Source organism: Canis lupus, chromosome 2, assembly GCF_048164855.1.
Source record: "Canis lupus baileyi chromosome 2, mCanLup2.hap1, whole genome shotgun sequence".
Classification (NCBI taxonomy): domain Eukaryota; kingdom Metazoa; phylum Chordata; class Mammalia; order Carnivora; family Canidae; genus Canis; species Canis lupus.
In genome coordinates this window covers 27522149-27546920 of record NC_132839.1, presented here as the reverse complement: position 1 = coordinate 27546920, position 24772 = coordinate 27522149, and the positions used below count along the sequence as shown (strand labels likewise).

Genomic DNA, 24772 nt, shown 5'->3' with positions numbered 1-24772 from the left:
TCTTAGATTTCTTCCCGGATCAGCTTATGCTTGCCTAGTCTTGTAGTAGAACAGAAAAAGCCTTTGGAGCTAGGTATGCTGGCACAGATTTTCTGGGGGAAAAATAAAACAACAAACCACTAAGAAATCAAGCTTCTAACTAAGCAACACAGAACATCATGACAAGTATGATATATCTGAGGAATGCAAGGATTTTTCAGCATCAGAAAATATGAGTAATATATAAAAAAATTAAGTGAGATATAAGCCATGTGATTATTTTAACACATGTAGAAAGAACATTAAGATTCAGTAATCCTTTATGACTAAAGATTTTTCTCCCCCTAAACTGAGAAACTTCCTAAACCTTGGCCAATGAGTCATTTATTCCAAAACCTATAGCAAGCTTCCTACTTAAGAGTGAAACTTTAGAAGCTTCCTATTATTATCAGTCAGAAGACAATGGATGCCTCTTTGCATTGTTTTTTTTTAAAGATTTTATTTATTTATTCATGAGAGATTCAGAGAGAGAGAGAGAGGCAGAGACACAGGCCGAGGGAGAAGTAGGCTCCATGCAGGGAGCCTGACGTGGGACTTGATTCCGGGTCTCCAGGATCACACCCCGGGCTGAAGGCGGCACCAAACCGCTGAGCCACACCGGGGCTGCCCTCTTTGCATTATTTTTAATCAACACAGCCTGAAGGTCTTAGCCAGTAGTGTAATGAGATAGGAAAAAGAAAAGAATAGAAATTGTAAAGGAGAGATAAAAATATCTTTTATTTTCGAGGTGATATTAATATATACATAGACAATACAACAAAGGAAATTAGAGTATTTAGTATAGTTGCTGCATATAAAAATCAGTAGGTTCTGTATACTGTGATAACCCTCTAGTAAATATGTTTTCTTTTATAGTAATGTTAATGTATTATAATATATTAGATATAATATATTTAAGAGTCAGCAAACCAAAGAATATAAAACATGGAGAAAATTAAAGAATGTTATTGTTACATAGAAAAGACATAGAAGAGTTGTGCTGTCTTTAATAGTAGGATATCTTGATTTGTTAAGATATTTTACTCTACATTAATTCATTGCGTATCCAGTCAAAATCCTAATAAGGATTTTACTCACTTGACAAGATGAACCTAAAATTTATAAAGAAAATCAAAGGCCCACCAGTAGTCAAGACAGTCTTGAAAAGCAAGGGGTCTGGCCACACTGATACCAAGCCATGGCCGTTTAGATACTATAGTCCTGATACAGATATATACAAAAAGATCAGTGGAACAGGATAGAGAAGCCAGTAATAGGGTCACACATATACAGAAACATGATATGCATTGGAGGCAGCATTATGAAGTGGTAGGAAAAGATGGAATGTTCTGTAAGTGTTGTTTTGAACTTTAATTGATAATCATATGGAAAAATCAAACTATATTTCTAACTTCATACCATCCTCCAATATAAATTCAGGTGAATTTAATTTGAAAAGCAAATCTTAAAAAATTCACTGGAAAATATAAGAACTAATGGAATACTTAGTACTTGAAAATTAACAGAGGTTCATCTGTCTTCATGTATAAATCTTATAATACTGAGTGCAAAAGCAAGTTTTAGGAGGATAGGTGTAATAAAGTACCACGTACATAAAATCTAAAACATAAAACAATATCTTGCATAAAGATGCCAAGGTATACTGCAAAGTATGAAAACAAATGTAGTAATATATACCAAATAAGAGATAGTATTTACCTTTTCACATGGTAAAGAGATGAATATGACTGTGGAGGGATGTGTGCAGTGTTTTATTATTTATTTAATGTAAAGTTCTATTTTTTAGATGAAAATGTTCTAAAGCAACATGGAATAATAAATGTTAATAACATCAAGTGAGAATCCAATAATAAATGGTTGAATAAATTACAGCTTTTACATACTATGAAATATTTTCCTGCCATTAAAAACAAATAGTGTAGTAGGTCACTTTATGTGAAGGGATTTCCAAGAGTTACTGCTTATGAAGAAAATAAGATACAGAAAAGTTTCTGTGAAGTCATCCCACTTTTATAAAATAAGGATGTGTATAATATATGCTTGTGTATGAACATATGAACATGAAAAAAAAAAAACAGGGAAGGATTCATTCTGGGCTGTTAACATGGGTTGGGAGTGAGGTGATGGGGAAGGAGAGGGGGAGGAGAAATGGGGAGCCAAACAAAACCAAATGAGACAGAAAGTGTATTACCCAGCATGGGTGATATGGTTTTGCTTATGTACTTACATAATCTCATACACACACACAAGCACAGTTTTAAAGAGACTACAGAACCGCCTTTAAAAAAAAAAAGATTTTATTTATTAATCAGAGAGAGAGAGAGCACGAGAGGAGGGCATCAGAGGGAGAAGCAGACTCCTGGCTCAGTGGGGAGCCTGATGCAGGGTTTGATCCTGGGACTCTGGGTGGAAGGCAGTCTGAGCCTCCCAGGTGCCCCTGTAGAACCTCTTTAAATAGAGAGTGAGAGTTTACCTAGGAGGAATTTGCTACATTGGAATGGAGACTGTGGTAGAAGTGGACTTTGCAAAAAGCTAGCCAGACAATGATGCCATTTCAGAGAAAGATGTTTCTTACTGGTAGAGTATTTAAACAGATGATGCAATTAAATTAAAATGATGCTTTTCCATTTTCCTCCCTTTTGTATTAATCTAAGTAATTGACTTAAATTTCAATGAGTTCTTGATCATCACAGTGCACTACTTGATGTAAAGTACCAGTGGTAAAAGGAGGAATTATATTGTATGAAATGTCAAACAGGGAAACTTTAGATCTTTCTCTCTTTTTTCCTGCTTGGGGAAGAATGAAGAATGAATTTTTTTTTTTGGTCAGGCCAGGGTCTAAATATAGATAGTTCAAGATTATGAATATTATCTTTGAAATTTTCATTTTTTTTCTTTCAGTGTGCGGGATGACAGAATTCGAGTAGAAAGGATGGATAACGTTTATTTTGAATACAGCCATGCTTTCCAGGCAGTTACAGAGTTTTATGCAAAAGATGCAGTTGACATCCAAGGTAAATATTTTATATGTGTTAGCCTTAATGTCCTCAAATTTAACCCAGTTTTGAGATTTGGATAAAGGGGGGGATCCCTGGGTGGCTCAGCGGTTTAGCGCCTGCCTTTGGCCCAGGGCATGATCCTGGAGTCCTGGGATAGAGTCCCACGTCGGGCTCCCGGCATGGAGCCTGCTTCTCCCTCTGCCTCTCTCTCTGTGTGTGTGTCTATCATGAATAAATAAATAAAATCTTAAAGAAATTTGGATAAAGGTGCAACTTTGACTTTCAATTTAATGAAAACTAGGCAGTTACCAGTAAATAACTGGCAGCAGTAGAGGCACTAGTTGTGTTTTTTTTTTTTAATATTTTTTAAATTTATTCATTCAGAGAGAGAGGCAGAGACACAAGCAGAGGGAGAAGCAGGCTCCATACAGGGAGCCCGACGTGGGACTCGATCCCAGGTCTCCAGGATCACACCCCTGGCTGCATGCAGGTGGCGCTAAACCACTGTGCCACTGGGGCTGCCCAGTAGAGGCACTAGTAGAGCAGAGAGGCACTCTACTGCGTTCACTTCTACTGTGTTCTGCTGCGTTCAAAGTGTTCACTTTCCTTGCACTCATCAAAAAGACCCCTACAGCTTCTTCCTTTGTAGTTAAAACCATTTAGTAACTTGATGTTTTTAACATATTCATTGGAGTATAAGGAATTACTGGCCAACCTTCACGTTTGCTTCTCTTAAAAAAATGCCCATTATTTTCCTTACTATTTTATAGAGTATTTGGGTAAATCTGATAAAGGCTAGCATTTCATTAGATTGATTGCCACAATTTTATTTTATTTTATTTTATTTTATTTTATTTTATTTTATTTTATTTTATTTTATTTTATTTTTATTATTTTTTTTGATTGCCACAATTTTAATACCAGAACATTAATGCTAGGGTATTAATATGTTAAGTAACTATTGTTTGTCTAATGTACAGGTCCTCAGCCAGGTGTGCTTGACTTGGTCTATACCCCCATCCTTCCTGCTAGTCCAGCTTGCTCTGTTAAGGGTCATTGTGATATCTTATCACATGCTTCAGGGCTTTCACCATTAGACTGTAGATAGATCTGTCTCCCCTTGGCTCACCCACAGGCACCAATGTCTTGTTAGCATTTCTCTCCCCAACATTTTGTGTCTCATGGTGCCAACTTGAATCGAGTGTCTGAGAGGGTAACCCATTCTCAGACAGTCTGAGATATCACCAAGGGATTGTTTTCTTATGCTCCAGTAAAGACAAGACTAAGTCCCAGGACTCCCCTAAGTGACTTTTGACATCACATTCACTTAGAAGTCTATAGGATAGGAAACCTTAGCTCACCAGTAGGGGGCACTTGTTCCTGTTAGTGGGAATAGTCCTCCACAGGGTTTGTAGTTGTCCGTAATGCCTTTGAGAGCCTAAGTCCTTGTGCAAACTGCTTCTCTCCACCCACACTCCCTGCCAAGTACAGGTCAGCTGCAAAAACAGGAGATACTCATCAGAATCTACCCAGGCATAGAAGTCTCATGCCATGCCAACTTCAGAGTCAGTGTACTCCCAGGCGGCCAACAATTCTAGAATCAGGTGTTTATAATTCTTTTTAGCCCAGATGCGATTTATTGGTTTCAGGTCATTCTTACCATATGCAATGTTACCTCCATAACACATTGACACTTTATCAGGTTTCCTGGGGAATAGAGCTAGAAAGTTAAAAGATGAAATTCTCAGAACAGGGAAGAGTTTTACTAGCTCTTTACTTACACCTTGGTTTTATAGAAAGCCACAATTGAAATTAATATATTTGGTATTACTGATGTAGAGGATATTTTGTAATTTTTTTTATTTCTGAAAGTAATAAATGACTATTGCAAAAAAAAAAAAAAAAAAAAAGACGGTCCAAACATAGTTGTGCATAAAGAAAAAAAGTGAAAGTCCCTCTTCCCAAATCTTTAAGAATTTTTATAGGTACAAATCCATATGTTTGGGCATACATACATAAATCTGTATATTTCATATAACTTGGATTTATTCATTCAGCCAGTTTTTTATTGACTGCCTGTTATATGAGGTATCACACATACAATAAGGAATAAAAAAAAAAAATTCCTGCCCTTCCGGAGTTCACATATACATGGAGATACATACAATAAAATAAGTTAGTGTGTTTGAAGGTGATAAGTGTTATGAAGAAAGTAAGGTAGGGAAGAGAGTGAACTTTGGAATAGGGTGGTAAAGTAAGGCCTCACTGAGAAAATGGCACTGGAGCAAAGACTTGAACAAAGATGGAAGGAGCTGAGGGGTAAAGCCATACAGGTGAAGGAACAGTGTTTTAGGCACAGACAGCAGTGAGTACAACATATCTAAGTGCATGGTATGTTTGAGGAATAAAAGGAACCTGGGTGCTAGAACAAGGTAAAAGAAGATAAAGATGTGAACTTAGAGATAGATAAAGGGAAGGTGGAAGGCAGATTGTAGGGCCTGAAAGACCTGTAAGGACTTGAGCTTCTCTCAGTGATTTGGGGGGTGTGTGAGGACTTTTATTAGCAAAGTAGTCTAATGGTCTGATGTACATTTTTAAAAGGATTCTTTTGGCTGCTCTGTTGAGAATACGCTGTAGGGCACAAGAATAAAGCCTTTGAGAGACCAGATGCTGCTGAGAGATAAGAGTGATTGTACAGCTTTTTATTTTGCCCTCACTCAGCAGCATATTATGAATAGTTTTCTGTGTCTATACAGATAGCTGTAAGTCTTTCTTGTTAGTAGATGCATAATAATCTGGACTTAACAAAATTTATCTATTACCCTACTGATACTTAGGTTATCTGTAGATTTTACTAATACAAAAGATTTTTAGCTCACTTCCTTGTATATACATCTTTGGCATGCATTTTAGAGTATTTCTGGGTCAAAGGGGATGAGCGTTTTATATTTTGAAAAACTTGCTCTACAAAAAAATTTATTTCACCATTAGAAAATGCCCATTTTTGGCAGCTTGGGTGGCTCAGCAGTTTAGCACTGCCTTCGGCCTGAGTCGGGCTCCCTGCATGGAGCCTGCTTCTCCCTCTGCCTGGGTCTCTGCCTCTCTGTCTCTCATGAATAAATAAATAAAATCTTAAAAAAAAAAAAAAATGCCCATTTTCCCATGATCTAGGTACTTGAAATCTTCCACATTCTCCTAAAAGGCAATTTTAGGAGGTATTGTCTATATTATTATTTCAATAAGCATAAACTAAATTTCACATAACTTACAGTTTTTAATAATGGTGAACAGTAACTTTAATGGAAGTATATATTCTGTTTTTTAGCTTCACAAAGTTTTTCTGGCATCATTAACTTGGAGAAACCTGTGATTTGCTCTTTGGCTGCTGTAATAAGATACCTCAAAGAATTTAACTTGGAAAAGGTGCTTTCCAAACCCAAGTAAGTGATTTCTCAAAAATAAAAAAAAGGGGGGTAGAGTTATATTAAAAATATTTTCTTTGAAAAAAAATTTTTTTTGGTTTAAAGTTCACATGCATTCATTTAGAAATAAGAGCATCTGAGAAATTTGACACTACTGCCTTTTATCTTTGATTATTGGCTGACAAAAAGTGATCTTCTATTTTCTACTGTGTGTCAATATTAAATCATATGACTGAATATAATATGTCCAGCCTGAGCCTTTTATATAGTCTATAAAAGGATTTTTTAAGTCGAATTTGGTAAATACTGTACTCAGACAAGTTCACATGCTATAAATAGAATATGCTTTTTTTTAAAAGATTTATTTACTTTAGAAAGAGAAAGCGCAGGAGTGGGGGAGAAGGAGAGGGAGAGGGGGAGAGAATAGCGAATCTTCAAGCTGACTCCCTGCTGAGTACAACATAGGGCTTGATCCCAGAACCCTGAGATCATTACTTGAGCTGAAATCAAGAGTCAGATACTTAACCAACTGAGCCACCCAGGTTCCCCAGTAGAATATTCTATTTGGGGACAAGGGTGAACTGTGTGGGTACTATTGGTGAAAAATGTTAAAATATTTATAGAATCTTTAAGATTCTGTCAATTCGTATTCATATAGCTATTTAATATACTAAATACTAAAGCACAGTTAATTGACAAGTATTATTAAGTGGAGTTAAGAAATGGTATTAAAAAAAGAAATGGTATTAAAAAGCATTCATAAAACTTCACTGCCTTTCTTATTTTTGGTTTCAGTTTTTATTTCATAGACCATAAAGTTGGAGATTAAGAGGGATAGCTACTAACATAGCTGTTTTAAAAGAGTGATTAACTTTGTGGAGTTCAGAGATTTAAAACTCACAGTTGACATTCTAGGAAGATGTTAGTTTAAAAGCTATCGGAATGAAAAAAGTAGTGGGAGAATTTTCTTGCCTTTCTGTGTTTCACCTTCACCAGCTCCTTGGCTTTGGTTCTGTGAAGAATTACCCTTTATCATTTTGATCCCTGATTAGTAAGCTTCTTTCTCTGCTGCAGAGGTGGGCAGACAGACAGGAGCTATCTCACTAAAATGGTCAAATATGAATTAGGGTAAAAGAGGTGGTACTGGTTTGAAATTGTTGGGGAGGGTACAAGAAAAGCAGGTCCCTTGGGAATCTTTTTGTAATGTCTTTTTTGGTGTGTGTACTATTTAGGATAGAAAAGAATACCATTTCTCTGAAAACAATTTTGTCCTGTTTAAAATCAATCTAAATGTCCATCAACAGGAGAGTGGATTTATTGTGTTATGTTCATGGAGTGAAATGTCATACATCAATGAAAATAAATGGACTGGAGTTACATCAATTTTTAAAAAATCACGTTAACATTATATTGAGCCAAAAATCAAATTACGGAAGGGGACACAGTACACACCATTATATGAAGTTAGAAGCATGTAAAAAAGTGATTACTTAAGTAGTGCTTAGGAATATTGCTTTAGAATACATGCATACATAGGGCAGATATAAAGACATAAATGGAAATGATGAGCAATAAATTCAGAAGAGTGATTTCTTCCAGTGGAGAAAGAGAAGAATGAAGGTTGGTGAGGGAAATGGCACAGGGGAATTCTAACTGATGTTTTATTTTTTAACCTAGGTACTGTATTAATCTATATATGTTTTAGTATGACTAAAATGTTTTATGAAAAAGAGTATCAGCTTGGTATTATATTTAATTGGGTTGCACTTTAAGTTCTAGTAATGGGAGACTTACTGCAGACATTGATCCATATGGTTGACTCTGTTCAGTTCCAATAAAAAAAGGATGGCAAACTGCCTACCATTTGACTTCCTTAGATACGGAGCCCCTCTGAATGAGGTAGAATTGTTGATTAATAGCTTGTCCATTAAGACTGGTTTCTTTTCCTGTATCACCAAGGAATAAAGTATTGATTTAATTTAATTTTAAGTATTAATTTTAGAATAAAATGACTTTTTAAAAGAATCAGGCTCTGATACTTTTAGAAGTAGATGAATTTGGGTATGAAAACATTGTACCCTCCTTACATTTAAACTAAAAATAATATTGAATAGTAAAACATGTTTATTTGTACTGAAATTAAATTGGTATATTTTTAAGTTACCTAATTCGATAAATTAGCCTGATTCTCAAATTTATAAAGTTTTTAAGAATTAGCATTTTTATTGGTGTTGGAAATGAGTGTTTTGTCATTTCAGAGGACTTTTATTAAGATTAATGTGGTCAGAACTTCACATAGGTTTTGACTTTTTTTTTTTTAAGATTTATTTATTCATGAGAGACACACAGAGACAGAGACACTGGCAGATGGAGAAGCAGGCTTCCTCCTGGGAGCCTGATGTGGGTCTTGATCCCGGAACCCCAGGATCATGCCCAGGTTTTGGAAATTTAGAAAAGAATGACACAAAATCCACCCAAGGTAAACTGTAAGAGCTTAAAGAGCTTTTTTTTAGAAGACTTCTTACAATAGGATGATAATGTACAGTGTTTACTTTCACTAGTGAAAGGGAATTTTATAACTATTTTAATGATTTCTAATGGGTAGAGACCAGAGATGCAACTGAATAGCCTAAAATGCACAGAGTATCCCAATAATTATTTAGCCTCAAATTCAATAGTCCAAAATCAGACACCACAAGAGAAGAAACTACAGGCTAATATGAATATGGACATAAAAATCTTCAAAAAAATACAAACAAATAGAATCTGATAATATGGGATTTATTCTAGGACTGTAGGTTTGGTCTAACATGTTGAAAGTCATTTAAAGTAATATACTGTATCAGTGTAATAAGAGATTAAAAATTACAGGACCATCCTGACAGTTAAAGCTCCCTTTCATGATAAAAATATCCAGCAAAAAGCTAGAAAGGAAGGTCCTTACCCTGATAACAGTGATCAGTGAAAACCTAAGATCCTAGCATCATACTTAATGGGATAAAGAGTTAATGCTTCTCGTCTTAAGAACAGGAATAAGAAGAAGCAGTGTTTTCTCACTTTTGTTGAATATTGTCCTAGAAAGTCTAGCCAGGGCAGTTAGGCGAGAAAATGAAGTAAAAGGCATCCAAATGGGAAAGAAGTACAACTGTTAATTGCAGTTAACATGAAGGTACATACAGAAAATCCTAAAGAATCCACAAAAAAGATTAAAGCATATAAAATGAGTTCATGAGGTTGTAGGATATGAGATCTGTATACCAAAATGAAAATCAACTTTTTATCTATAACCTTGCAATGAAGAATTGAAAAATGAAAATAAAATAATCTCATTTATAGTAGTATCAAAAAGAATAAAATAATGCATTTAACAAAAGAGATACAAAAGATGTATTCTGAAAACTCTAAAACACTGTTGAAAGAAATTAGAAGACCTGAATAAGTAGAAAGGCATCCTAGGTTTGTGGATCAGGAGATTTAATCTTACTAAGAGGGCAGTATTCCCCAAATTGATCTATAGATATGGTGTAATTGTATCAAAAATCCAGTCAGTTTTTTTTTTTGCGGAAACTGACAGACTGATCCTAAAATTTTAAGAAAATTCAATGGCCAAAGAATTGCTATAACAGTTTTGAAAAAACATAACAAAATTATAGATTCATATTCCTGTTTGAAAACTTGATGCAAGGCAACAGTAGTCAAGACAATGTGGCACTGATATGAAGACAGACTTACAGATCAATGAAATAGAATCGAGAGCAGAAATAAACTGTGCACGTATTGTCAATTGATTTCCAGCAAAGGTGTTAAAGCATTCAGTGGTGGAATATTTTTTCCCCAATAAAAGGCCCTGTGTGAACCTTGGTTATTGTTTGACTTAGTGTTTTCTTTGGTTCTTTCCCTAGCTCCTGGATAACTGGTTATCTATGCAAAAGAGTGAGTTTTGTATTACCTTACCTCATGTCCTAATAGAAAATAACTCAAAGTGAACTAAAGACCTGTGTTTAAGAGCTGAAACTGTTAAGCTCTTAGGAGAAAACATAGTGTAAAAATCTTCATGAACTTGGATTAGGCAGTAGTTTCTTAGCTGTGACACCAAAACCACAAGTCGCAGAAGAAAAAACAAAATATTGGACTTCACGGTGAAAAATTTGCTCTTTGAAGCCTACTGTCAAGAGAATGAAAAGACAACCCACTGAATAGGAGAAAAACTTAGCAAATCCTGTATGTGGTAAGAGACCTATATCCAGAATACATGAAGAACTCTTATGAGTCAACAGTAAAAAGACACATAGCCTAGTTTAAAATGGACAAAGAATCTGAATAGGCATTTCTCCAGAGAACAGGTACAGATGAACAATAAGCATGTGAAAAAATGCTCAGCATCATTAGGCATCAGATAAATTCCACTCAGAACCACAATGAGATACTACTTCATATCCACTAGAATATCTACACAAATAATTTAAAAACCCAGACAGGTGTTGGTATGAATGTGGATAAATTAGAACCCTTACACATTGCCAGTGGGAATGTAAAATGGTTGTAACCAACTTGGAAAACAGTGTGGTAGTTCAAGTTTCACAGTGTTTTCCTTGGACTTAATCAGATAATCTGACAATTCCACTCCTAGATGTGTGCTCAACACAAATGAAAACATATGTCTACACAAAAATTTGTATGACCGTTTATAACATTATCATTCATATAGCCAAAAAGTGGAAACAACCCAAATGTCCATCCATTGGTGAATACATAGATATAAAATATGAGATATGCATAAAATGGACTCTAATTGAACCACAGAAAGGAATGAAATGCTGGTTCATGCTACAACATGGATGAACCTTGTATATATTATTTTAAGTTAAAAAAGCCATCACAGGGATCCCTGGGTGGCGCAGTGGTTTAGCGCCTGCCTTTGGCCCAGGGCGCAATCCTAGAGACCGGGATCGAATCCCATGTCAGGCTCCCGGTGCATGGAGCCTGCTTCTCCCTCTATGTCTCTGTGTGTGACTATCATAAATAAATTAAAAAAAAAAAAAAAGCCATCACAGAAGACCACACACACATGATTCTATTTACATGACATAGGCAAATCCATAGAGATAGAAAGCCAATCAGTGGTTTCTAAGAGCAGTTTGGGTTGGGGGGAAATGGAGAGTGACTGAATGGGTATAGAGTTTTTTGGGCAGGTAATGCAAATATCTGAAATTACATAATGATGATGATTTTTACAACCTTGTTAATATACTAAAAACCATTGAATCGTGTACTCCAGATAAATGATGTGGTATATAAATTATATTTTGGTGTAATAGATATACATCTATACATGTGTATATTTAAACATTATTAGTACCAAATTGGGAAATCCTTGTCTGTCTATTTTACTTACACTTCTAAAGCAATACCCTTATAAGGGTACCCAGTGCCCCATGTATTTTGAGGCATTTCCACTCTAGTTGGTTGGAGGCAACTATTCTAAGCCCTGTGTGTTTGATCTGCTTATTGTTTGATCTAGTGTTTTCTTGTGGCTTTTTCCCTGACTTTATGGAGGTTCCCTCATACCTTTAAGGATTGGTACCTGACAGAAGCCTTGAGGGGATCCTTCTGCACATCTTTGGAGCTCTCTCTTGTATGCAGCTCTGTCATGTCTGGCTTTCTGTCTCACAAATTGTAGTTTCCTTGGTCTCTCCAAAGAGTCAGTCATAATGTTTATCTCATTTATTTTTCTTTTCAAGAGAGCACAGTTCTGTGCTATCTGATGTCTAATATCTGGTAACAGTTTTTAAAAAATATAAATTTGTTCAGTTTCCTAATTGTCCTTTAACAATTAGAAAAGGACAATTCGGGACGCCTGGGTGGCATCTGCATTTGGTTCAGGGCTTGATCCCGGAGTTCCAGGATTGAGTCCCACATCAGGCTTCCTGAAGGGAGCCTGCTTCTCCCTCTGCCTGTGTCTCTGCCTCTCTCTCTCTGTCTCTCTGATGAATAAATAAGTAAAATCTTAAAAAAAAAAAATTTAAATTTAAATTTAAAATTTAAATTTTTAAAAAAAATTTAAAAATTTAAAAAATCTTAAAAAAATCAAATTTAAAATTGATGCATTTGATGTTTAATGAATGAAAACAAAAGTCAGGAACCGTAATTGGACATTACACATAAACAATAGAAGAAAGAGATGTATGAGGTTCCAACAGCTATCGTGAACAATGCCTGTGTTTTAAAACTTCCAGAAAATTAATTTCACTTAAAGAACGGGAAAAGAACCAAATTCAGATTTTATAGAAAGTTATTATGAGAAGAAACAATAGGATCAGATAATGTCCTTACAGAAAATGAATGGATGCCAGAAAGATGTCCACAAATGGAATAAAAACTATACTACTTCAAAATGAGCTAAAAGACATTAAGAAAATGATACTGGGTGAGCAAGAACAAATGAGAATGAGGAATAGGAAAGCTTTGAAATGAGATGGTAGGATTGAAGAATGAACTGTGTATTCAAGAAGATAAATTTAGAGATGAAGAGTAAAGATCAAGAAGGAATAATTGAATAAACATAGCACATATACTTTAAGATAACTAGAATTTGAATAGTGCAAAAAAACAAAAAACAAAAACAAAATGGTTAACATAGCAAACCTGATGAGACAAGTAGAAAGATCTACTTGCGGGCAGCCCGGGTGGCTCAGCGGTTTGGCGCCGCTTTCAGCCCAGGGCCTGGTCCTGGAGACAGGGATCGAGTCCCGCGTCGGGCTCCCTGCATGGAGCCTGCTTCTCCCTCTGCCTGTGTCTCTGCCTCTCTCTCTCTATCTCTCATGAATAAATAAATAATCTTTAAAAAAAAAAATAAAGATCTCCTTGCAAGCTTGACCTTTGGCATTTGGGAAAATTCACAACATTCTCTGATAAGAATGGCTCACTGTCTCTAAACTTTGCAAAGAACATGATTTATTGCTAACTACTTGCTTGTTTCTGGGAGATGGAATTTTGATAAACATAAGGGAGAAGATGCCTGTGTGACCAGCTTCCAGTATAAACTCTAGGTGCTAAGTCTCTAATGAGCTGCTCTGGTGGACATTTCACATGTGTCATCACAACTCGCTGCTGGGGAAATTAAGCATACCCTGTAGTAACTCCACCAGGAGAGGACTCTTGGAAGCTTGCCTTTAGTTTCTCTAGACTTTGCCGTGTGTCTCTTTTCCTTTTTCTGATTTCCTTTGTATTCTTTCAGTGTAATAAATCATAGCTCTGAGTACAGAGTCCTGTGTATCCTCCTAGAGAGTCACTTGGGGACTCAATTATATACCTTTCTTATTATTTTCCTCTCATATAATGCTTAGCAGCTTTTAGGAATGTAAAGATGGTCATTTTGTTTAATTACAAATCAATTAGAAGTGAATCTACAATAAAACTGAAGTCTTCTCAGATAATAGTTTATAACCCATAAGTTAAGCTGACCATGAAAAGGTTAGACAGATGGTGAATATCTGAATTCTGAAAACTGTACATAGAGAACTATTTTCCACTATTGATTTCATATGTAATGTGTAGTTTGAGTTTTGTTGTTTTTTTTTTTTTGTCTCACCCTTCAAATTATATTTACCTGAGATCTTTGTAGGGTGTTGGTCTTTTAGGTAAGATCACCTTTAACTGCCTCTGTCTAAATCAGAAAAATTGGTTTTCATTTTTTTAGAAAACTAGGGTAGGAACGATACAGCATCTTAAATTTCTCTGGCAAGTTTTCAGCAAGGATATTTCCCTCCCATTGTAAAACCTGGGGGAGGGAGGGGAAGTGTCTTTTGTATTTTTTGTTGTCTGAAATATATTTTTTAAAGATTTTATTTATTTATTCATGAGAGGTACACACAGAGAGAGGCAGAGACACGGCAGAGGGAGAAGCAGGCTCCCTGCAAGGAGCCCGATGTGGGACTTGATCCTGGATCACACCTTGAGCGGAAGGCAGATGCTCAACCGCTGAGCCACCCAGGCATCCCTTTCACATTTCAATCCCTATTTGTAGGATTTTTATCCAGGTTCACACAGCATGAATTCTAGCCAGGCATTGTTTATGAGGTTCATTTCAAAGCATTCAAAATTTGCTTTTTTCCCAAAAGGATAAATAATTTAGAGTTGCTTTAGTATTTCGTATCAGTGATCATATACTGTTGAATTCCTAAGGATGCTGGCAGTTACAACCCTGAGTTCAAAAAAACATATAATTCCTAATGGAAACAGGCACTGACAGAAGGAAATTTCTTTTGTATTTGGGAAGAAGAGTCCCAGTTCCAGAATACATTATTAACCAAGCATAGGGGAAACCCAAAAGCATATTTAGTTCTTATGTTGCTTGATAATTATTGTTCCATAGGAATCATTCCAGTTTAATTTTGCCCATTGGTTAATCTCTTTTTAAAATCAATGCAGATGTCAGTTTTAAATAAACTCTTTGCTTCTCACTATATCTACTTTGAGATCTAGGGGACTTGTTCAATAAAGGAAAAAAAGTAAAAGCAAACTATATGCACAGCTTATGAATACTGTTAATAAAGGAACCTGTACTTTTTCTCTGAAGGTCTAGTTTTGTGAGCTAACTTAAGACAATTTGATTCTTCAGTTTTTTGGGTTCTTTTTGGTATTGTAGATATCCAGTAATTGTATTGCGTAGAAATACAGGTGCGGGCTCTAAGACTCCTCCAGTGCTCTCTATACTAGGGTGTGTGTTAGTCCAAACCATATTTTGTCACAATATACGTTTTAGCAAGCAGGCACTAAAAGCAGTCCTGTTAATTCTTCTGTATGCTCCATGAAATTCCAATTCTTTTTAATGTTCTGACTGTGCCTTGCTTCAGAGGTTCATTTGAGGCACGGTAGGAGCAGGATTTCACTTTTAGTTGGAGTTAGGTGACAAAACTCTCAACTAAGTGGTGGAGCAAGGATGCTTTGAGAATCCTAAACCTAAGACTCCACTCTTCAGCATATGGACTGTTGGGTTTATTAGTTCTTGTGAGGGTGAAGCACACTGAACAGTACTTCTGGATAGTCCACAGATCTTAATGCCACTTATTTATGTTACAGCTTTGCTGTTCTTGGGAGATGAAGACAACTAGCTGAGATGTTTTTAGAAAAGCCTGTTGGATTATGGGTTCTTGATGAGTCTTTCTCTCAAACCAAATGAGCATCCCTGTAGAGTCTGTGTTTGATTAACATTCTCATGTGTTAATCCCAGCTAGAGTAGTAGGTTCAACCTAACTGTTAGGAACAGGAGAAGGAAATGACTTTTATCTAACACGGGAACTGGCTAGATATCAACTCAAGTCCAGGCTGTCAACTCTTCCAGCTTGGATCTTTGACCATAAAGGTGTGGGAACACCTGTCATCTATAGCAAATCACTGCTTAAATACTTCTTTTTCTTTTCTTTTCTTTCCTTTTCTTTTCTGTTCTTTTTTTTTTTTTTTTTTTTTTTAATTCATGAAAGACACACAGAGAGAGAGAGGCAGAGACAGACAGAGGGAGAAGCAGGCTCCATGCAGGGATCCCTATGTAGGACTTGATCCTGGGACTCCAGGACCATGCCCTGGTCCGAAGGCAGGTGCCAAACCACTGAGCTACCCAGGGATTCCTAAATGTTTCTTCCTGAAAATAACATTTTACATTTTATTGTCCCTGGGTGTTTTACAGACATTTCTGTGTTTGAGGACTCAAAGGAAACCAACCAGCCAATCCATACTGGCTTCTCCATAGGAAGATGGCAGACATTTGTTGAGCATCTGTGTTCTGCTAGGCTTAGCAGGTGCTGCAAGATGTATGACATAAGTAACTCCTGACATTAAGGAGCTTAGATCCATTAATGAAGATTCCAGAAGAACATGAAATTGCTGTAATACAAAGCATATTAAGTTAACTGCTATAAGAAGGAGTAAAAGAGCTACACACACCTGCTGTCAGTCAGTGTTGGAGTTGCTTCCTTCTAAAAATCATTAACAAGTTATCACAGAAACTAAGTCAAACTTGTCAGAGAAATCCTGCTGCTAACAGACAGTTCTCTCTAGGCAATATTCCTAATATGCTATAAGGTATTTCTTTTTCAGGGCTCTGGAGCTTTAGTTGGGGGAATCATCTAGAAGTGAAGGCATCTCTCAGCACTGGCTCTGATTTTAGGCTTTCGACTCCTGGATAAAGGCTTGTTTCCATAACTGGTTTGGGAACCTGAATTTTATTTAAATCTTATCACAGCCATGTGATAAGTGTAGTAAGTTTATAATGCAAACATTTATGCTTTTCCTCCAATTTTAGTGACTTGCCATTATTTTTCTTGCCTTTAAAAATAAGCTGTAAATCTGTGAGTGCTGTTGATATAAACATAAAGGAAATTGAATTACTATATTAGTCATTGATTACTTCTTAACATGAAAGATTGCTAAGGATAAAATTGGAATTTTGCATACACTTAGTAATCCTCACAAGTCAGTACTCAAGTCTGTTTGAAATTTATTGAACTTCAATCTCATTTGGGATAGTTGTAGGGACATAAGAAGACTGAAATCTTTGAGCTTAAGGAAATAATTTTTGCTAGTTTTTCAGTTTTATACTCCACTGAAATGTTAGTTCCATTAGTGTGTGTTGTTAATTATAGAGTAAATACCATTTGTTGTACATATCAGAATGTTGATTAAAAGCTGTTAAAGTAAGGTTTATCAAGATGATCTCATGCTAAAGAATAAGGAGGACGTTTTAAAATATCTTGACATATCTTTCTAGCTAATTGCATAGCTTTTCCTGAAGATATCACCACATGCTCTGCTGATGATAAGACTATGTTTGGTTCTCTTCTTGGAAATGTCAAAGATGTTGGTACCATTTACTTCCTTGTGCTTGTTTATGGTGCAAGACAACTATCCTTTTGCATCAGTCTGTTTAATGGCACCAGCATCAATGGAAGACAGCATCCCAGTGAATACTTATTTTGCTCCTTTTGATTTGATTTTCTTTCAGATAACTCATTTTTGTCATAATGGTATTGGAATATTTAGTTTTAGTTTTTAAAATTTTTTCATGCACTTATATCATGGCTAACATTTCATTCTTTTACAGGAATTTTAAGCAATTTTCTGGTGAAATGGAATTTATGACAATTAATGGAACAACATTAAGGAATCTTGAAATCCTACAGAATCAGGTCAGGTAAACATAAAGGCTAATCAAGTCAAATGGTTTTGAAAAAAAAAATTGGAATAAGGTGGCATTCTGTTCTTAAGAGTGCAGGTGAGAATAAGAATATGGTCTTTAACTGATCACTCTGCCTGTCATCTGTTTATTAATTGATAACTGCGGGACCCATTTTTTTTGAGACTCAAAGATATGAAATACTTCCTGGGTGTTATTTTGGTAACTCTGGAGCTGTCCTTCTTAATTATTGAAGTGACATGCCCATGCTGATAATTTCTGTATCAAATATTTCTTTGGAAAGGCATTATCTTTGAAAATTAATATAAAGTAGATTTTTTGTCTGCTTGATAATATTTTTTCTATATACCTTTAACTTTTCACTGAAATGTCTTCAGTCTTATTGTCCAGCATATAAAACAAATTACTGTTATGTTGAGTTAGATTGTAAGATTAATAAATTTCATTTCACAAACTTCCATCATTATTTATTTGCTTTTTATTGATGAATTAGGAAGTTAATGGAGACATTAAATTGATGGCTTTCATTTATTATCACTTAGAAATAAGATACTATTTAATGTTCATAACATAAAGTCATAGAAATAAAAAGCAGTTCCAGATCATTTGATAAGTAGTTGAAAAGCTGAATCATCTGAATTAAATGATTTAAAGCTCTTCGGAAATATTTATTACTTCTGTGAATTAAAGTAAATGCTGAATTTATTCTCCTGACACCTAGATATGTATATTACTAACGAGTTTCTCTTATTTAATTTCTCTTTCTTCCAAGCTATCCTGGTGTACTAGAGTCAGCCTTACTTTCATTCTGTAATGAATGAAATTTATTACTTACTTTCATTTTTATCTTGTCATTACATTATCTGGAAGTTGAGAATTTTTCCCACAAATCTTTCTTCTCATAAACTCTCTATGCGTTCCCCAATTGGAAGTAAGTAGTAGGAAGAAAAAGACATTTCTTTTTTTTTTTAATATTCATTTATTTATTCTCAAGAGACACAGAGAGAGGGGCAGAGACATAGGCAGAAGGAGAAGCAGGTTCCCTGCAGGGAGCCCAGTGTGGGACTCAATCCAGGGACTCTCCAGGATCACGCCCTAAGCTGAAGGCAGACGCTCAACCGCTGAGCCACCCAGGCATCCCAAGAAAAGGACATTTCTTGGATGAAGAAGAGCTCATAGACTCTGAAGACACAGCTCTGGCATTCCTAGCTTTCTTTATTCTGCTACATCTCTCCCGTTCAAATCCTACTGCTTTGTAGTCAGTTCTGAAAATAAATTCCAAAGGCAAAAATCATTTATAATTAAAATACCCTTCAAAGCTCTTTCATTATTACCAGGACTTGGGCCATTATTAAAATAGAAGCTAAAAATTCACATCTTAGGCTTGTGTTTTTGTACTCTAGGTTGGCCTCTGTTACCATGGAACAATGGAAGGGGGTAATGGGGGCTGGGTATCAGGGAAAGCAAAGGAATAATAGAACTGTTTCTCTCCTACCCTCCCTCTCTTGTCTGAGCCTGGTTCTTCAGTGATGCAGGAAGTAACTGGAAAGTTATTCTTGTCCACTATCCTCTTTCTGGGACTCTTCACTGTGCTCAGGCCAGTGGGGCTCCTGTTTTGGAATGAAGGGAGCCTTCTGTAACCTGTAGCTTCCATGTGTGCTCTGCTCTAAACCTCTAAGGCCTGGCAGCTGTTGTCATGCCTTTTATAGTTAATTTCTGCCAAGTGGCATCATGTGTTAATTATGAGTCATTTCCTCCATATTTGGACATAAGGACCCCAAGGGAGGGGACCATGTCTTAATATGCTGTTGCCAGTCATACAATGGAGTACATAGGAGGTATTCTATAAGTACCTGCTTGATGACTTGAGGGAAAAGGAAAAAGTTAAAAATACTTAGGTAAAAACAAGTTTATGTTCCAAATAAGATTTCAGCCTATTGACTTTTTTGTAATACAATGAAATCTTGGTTAAAATTAACTAACATCTCTAGTTAATTATAAATTTTCTTTTAGTTGTTCAACTTTGAAGTAGCAAAGCATAGATTGATAATTTTTTACTAAGGATTTAATAAAGCTGACTAAAATAAAATATTTTCAGGGTGAATTGCTAGAGTGCAGTTCCGTTTCAGTTCCATCTCCATCTGGTACCTTCTACCCGTTGAGTGTTTTCATGGGAGCATCAGTGCTTAGAACTCTGAGGATCTGGAGGATACTGAATTGCCAAAGGAAATTAAATGATCCTTGCTGTACTTCCCAAGGCAGAAGATGCTTAGGATGAACATATATTGTAAAAGATTTCTGAATATTCTTAGTTAACCAAATCTACACATAGACAACCCCTTTTCAGTGCAGATATCAATACATGTGTGTTCACATGTACATGCATTTGTCAGACGTTAAATGAATAGCTACTATGAGCCATACTTTATGATAAGCATGTGTAACATTTAAAATTGGGGTACATTGAATAGTTAAGGCACATGAGCAACTAGCAATTTTGGTACAAATACAATGTCTAGTTAATAAAACTTTTCTTCTGTTTTTTTCTTAGACTGACATGAAAACCAAAGGAAGTTTACTTTGGGTTTTAGACCATACTAAAACTTCATTTGGGAGACGGAAGTTAAAGAAGTGGGTGGTCCAGCCACTCCTTAAACTAAGGTAAAGGGGATTCTTTTTTATGTGTTTAATCTGAAATTCTATAAAGTTGTGAAATGTATGTTGGTCTCCTTAAAACTAAGGTTACTATAGTTAATAGGAACAGAATTTTAGGGCACCGGGGTGGCTGAATGAAAGAAACAGTGATTCTTGGTCTCAGGGTTGTGAGTTTGAGTTCCATGTTGGGTGTAGAGATTTCTAAAAACAAATAAATAAACTTAAAAAAAAAAGAACAGTTTTAAATTGGAGAAGATTTTATTTTGTATCTGTCAATACACTAATATTTTGGGGATAGTTTCCTTGCCCCCAAGAATGAGTCTGCTTGCAGATTGGAAGACATGGGTTGTGTCCAGGGCAGGTGAGTTATCCAGTTAGTTTGGGTCATCAGTAGCATAAGAGAGTGGGGAGTAGGGAGCTCAAAAGTTGGGGCACTGCCTTTCATAAAGAGCTTTAAATGCTAGCCTGAGTTGGTAGCCAAGGGAAGTTAATTCAGTAATTCTGAGCATGGGAGTGATAGGATCAGAACTGGGCTTGTGTGTGGGAGGGAACAAAGTGATAGTGGGGTGGGCAAATTAGCAAGTTCCTTGGAGAGGTTCTGAAGGACCTGAGCTAAAGCAAGTAGGGATCTGAAAGAGGTCAGAAGGGAGATGTTTGGGAAAGTAGATGAGTATACTTGGAGCGCCTTCAGGGAAGGCAGCTGAATCTAGTGCCTAAAACACAGCTGTTTCCAAGTTTGTCTGCCCCTTGCAGTCCCTTGGGAAGCTTGGCAGATACTGATGCCCTTGTCTAAACCCCTAGAGAGTGTAATCTGTCTCCACTGTGGCCTGGAAATTGGAGTTTTTGATGCTCTCCAGATGATTCTGATATGCATATGAATTTGGAGACTCTGACCTAGAATGGTGCTTGTCAGTATGAGCCCCTTTAATGTGAAGGCTATATTATAGCATTCTTAGTATATACTGCTTTTTCTTACTCAAAATCATCCTTTGAGGTAGGTCTTTGAGAAGAGTAAGCAGATTCAGAGCTTCAATAACTTGCTCAATGTTTCACAGCTGGTAGAGCCCAGATTTAAAAACAGCATTGACTCCAGAGTAGAGCAGGCACTTAGATTATTTTCTGAATGACTTCCTAAATAGAGTGGTGAGCATGGTGTGGTGGTACAACTGCTATGTGTCAGCTCTGTCAACTGAGTGAGTCGGCCCACCGAATGCTTGAGTCTCGTGTCCTGTCCCATGTGCCTGCCTCCCCATGCCATGTTCTCCTCTTTGAAATGATAAACTGCCTCCTCACAGGGTTGCCGTAAGGAATAAGATGAGACAGAAACCCTAACTACCACTTTTAAGCTCTTTTTACAGGACAAGCACCATACTGGGCACCTTCTGTACATTGTAGCTTTTAAACTACAGAATAGTCTTGCTCTTGGCTGCATTTTACACTGAGCTTAGTACATAGTCATCTTTAGTAAAGGATAGCACATGTTGTTAGTAATAAGCTTTAAGACACTGTTAGGATGATGATCATTACCAAATCACTTTAAGATTTTAGTGGTTCACTCCAGTTTTTCTTCTTGACCATAAAGACCTTTGGGTGGGGAAACTGGGTAAAGAAGACATTCTGGAAGTGGAAGTATGGTTGACCCTTGAACAACCCAAGTTTGAACTGTGTGTAGATCCACTCACAGGTGGATTTTTGCTGATACAGTACTGTAAATATATTTCCTTATGATTTTCTTAACCTCTTCTTTCCTGTAACTTACTTTGTTATAAGAATACAGTATACAATACATATATAAAAATACATAGTGTTTGGCTATCTTATCAGTTAGGCTTCTGATCAACAGTAGGCTGTTAGTAGTTAAGTTTTGGAGGAGTTAAAAGTTATACTCCGATATTTGACTGTAGGGGGGGATGGCTTTCCTAATCTGCACTTTGTTCAAGAGTTCACTGCGCCTACTTGATGCAGTACTGAAATGAGGTAAGAATGCCTTGTGGAGCAAAAGCAGACAAGATGTCTTTCTGCAAAAAGTGTAGAAAGCCATCTACCTAAGTATCCATAGCACTTCTTGTACTCTTATTTGCTTGGTTGAAATATTCAGCAGAAACAGTCGGTAGAGACTTTTTCATGTAAATTAAAATTTTTATTTCTGTTGTTAAATTTTTTTTCTATTACCAGGATTAATTGGAGATAAACTCAGTAGACCATATTGTATGCTCTGTAGGAGCTGAATCATGTATCTTTTGGTATCATACTTTCCCAGAAAGGGCAAAAGAAAATATGCCTGTGTTGAACACTGATGCTTTTCAAGTATCAGCTTGAAAACTCTAGACCATCCTAACACAGAGCTGATAACAAACACATAAAACTTTTTCCTTTGCCCCTTTAATTTTAGATCATAATTTTAAAACTTTTATCTTTCTAATTTACTAAAATTTATTTCAAAAAGAATTTGTTAAATATAATGGCACTTGCAACCTATTCCAAATACCTAAAGAAAGTTGTCAGCTGATTAGTCAGTGGTTCAGCTGTATGTTTATAATTGTTGATGCTAACTTGGGGCTCATGCAAATCACAGATCACATCAGTGTGGTTATTCAGGCTATATTCTGTCTTAAATGTTGGCAGCCAAAAGTTCATTTAGAGTCTGGTTTTCTTCTGTAGTGAGATCGTAGAACAGAAAAAAATGGTGACAAGGTATTTATTTAGCAAGGTAAGGTCAATCTCCCAAAGTTCTCCAAGAGCCCATTATTTGTTAGTTACCCACGAATTTTCTTAAATCCTTAAAGTTTTTGTTTTTGTTTTTGTTTTTGTTTTTCAGCCCATTTTAGTTCCTGGGGCAGTCACACAGTTCATAAATCCAGAACCAACTTTTTTAAGTTTCAGAAGATTTTTAACTCCTGATACTTTTTTTTTTTTTTGTATAAAATGGTCTCTTTGGTGTAGAATTTTACTAGTGACTTTTAGAAAAGATAAATGGCTTTTATCCTATATATACTGACTGAGTCAAAGAATTTACTTAGATTATTGAGACTGGATTTTACTTTGTTGAAACCAAATTAGCTTCCCCCCCTTTTGTTGTTTATTTTTTTTTTTTTGAGAGGCTGAAAGCCATTTTATTTTTCTATAATTTTAAAAATTCAAGTATAATTAACATACGATGTTATAGTAGTTTCAGGTGTACAATGTAGTGAATCAGCAATTCTATGCCTTACTCAGTGCTCATCATGATTAGTATAGTCTTACTCCTCATCACGTATTTTACGCATCTCCCCACCCACTTCCCTCTGGCAATTATAAGTTCTCTGTATTTAAGAGTTTGTTTTTTATAAATTGGTTATGCTTTCTTATGTGTTGTGATCTCTACTTTTTATCAGTTCTCCAGTTTTAGGCAAGGTGATTCTTCAGTGTAGTTTTCTGGCTTCTTCTTATAAATGAATGTCACATTGGCCAGTCATTAGTCCTAAGACCTTTTAAAATTATATTATTTTGAATTCATTCTTTTGAAGTTCCATCTTTGAATTTCTTCTGTTGCTTTGAATTGATAAGATCTTGTCAATTTTATATATAAACACCATATGTTCTTTGTTGGTTTGGTCAAAAAGCCCTAAAACACAAATTCTGCTTGTTAATTTTGAAAGAGGGGGAAAAAGAAAACTTTGGGAAGTATGGGATGAGTCTCTAAAATGTTGTTTTAGGGACGTCTTGGGTGGCTCAGTGGTTGAGCATCTATCTGCCTTCGGCTCAGGACTGATCCCAGGGTTCTGGGATCGAGTCCCACATCGGGCTCCCTGCATGGAGCCTGCTTCTCCCTCAGCCTATGTCTCTGCCTCTCTCTGTGTGTCTCTCATGAATAAATAAATAAAATCTTTTAAAAAAATAAAATAAACTGTTGTTTTAGGCAAAATTGTAATTTCCAAGGCAGATTTGTTCATCCAGAAGAAGGATTCAACATTTGGTAGCATAGTCTGTGTCTTAAAATATTAAACAAAAATAAGTTGTGGATTTCCTTTGTATCTCTTCTGTCTGCATCTTAAATGTTGATGTTACCCAGAGCGCTCTCCTGGGACCTCTTCTTTCACTTTCAGCACTACTTAGGATCTTATCTGGGGTCATGGTTGTTATAGCTCATATGCTGATGACTTTGTCACATTATCTCCAACAGCTCCATATTGGAGCTAGGATTGTCCATACTAGGACATCTCTGCCTCAGAAAATACTCAGTTTGAATGCTGAATGGAACAGATCGGAAACAAAGCATTTCCTTTAGTGAGAGAGCGATTTCTTGGAAATAAAGGTGTATGTGTGTGTGTGTGTGTGTGTGTCTTCATGCACACATACATGTGTGTACACATACCACATACCCAGAGCAGGATATTATTACTCACAAAGCAGAATCTGGGAAATCAATTCCTTCCCTTCTAGTGATTATTTTGTTCAACAGTGAAAACACTGGATTTCTGGCAAGA

At 36.1% G+C, this 24772-nt stretch overlaps 1 protein-coding gene across 7 annotated transcripts in view; it reads left to right on the top strand.

Annotated features, from left to right (window-relative positions):
• MSH3 (mutS homolog 3) overlaps positions 1-24772 on the top strand; it is a 184754-nt gene that overhangs the window by 52644 nt on the left and 107338 nt on the right. For all 7 annotated transcript variants that reach the window (XR_012015279.1, XR_012015284.1, XR_012015281.1 and 4 more), the window contains 4 exons: positions 2941-3053; positions 6364-6478; positions 17559-17643; positions 20203-20312. Coding sequence is in view for 4 of the 7 variants with exons in the window: in XM_072793646.1 (XP_072649747.1) it covers positions 2941-3053; positions 6364-6478; positions 17559-17643; positions 20203-20312 (423 nt within the window). In the remaining 3 variants the exon portion in view is untranslated. The remainder of the gene's footprint in view (positions 1-2940; positions 3054-6363; positions 6479-17558; positions 17644-20202; positions 20313-24772) is intronic.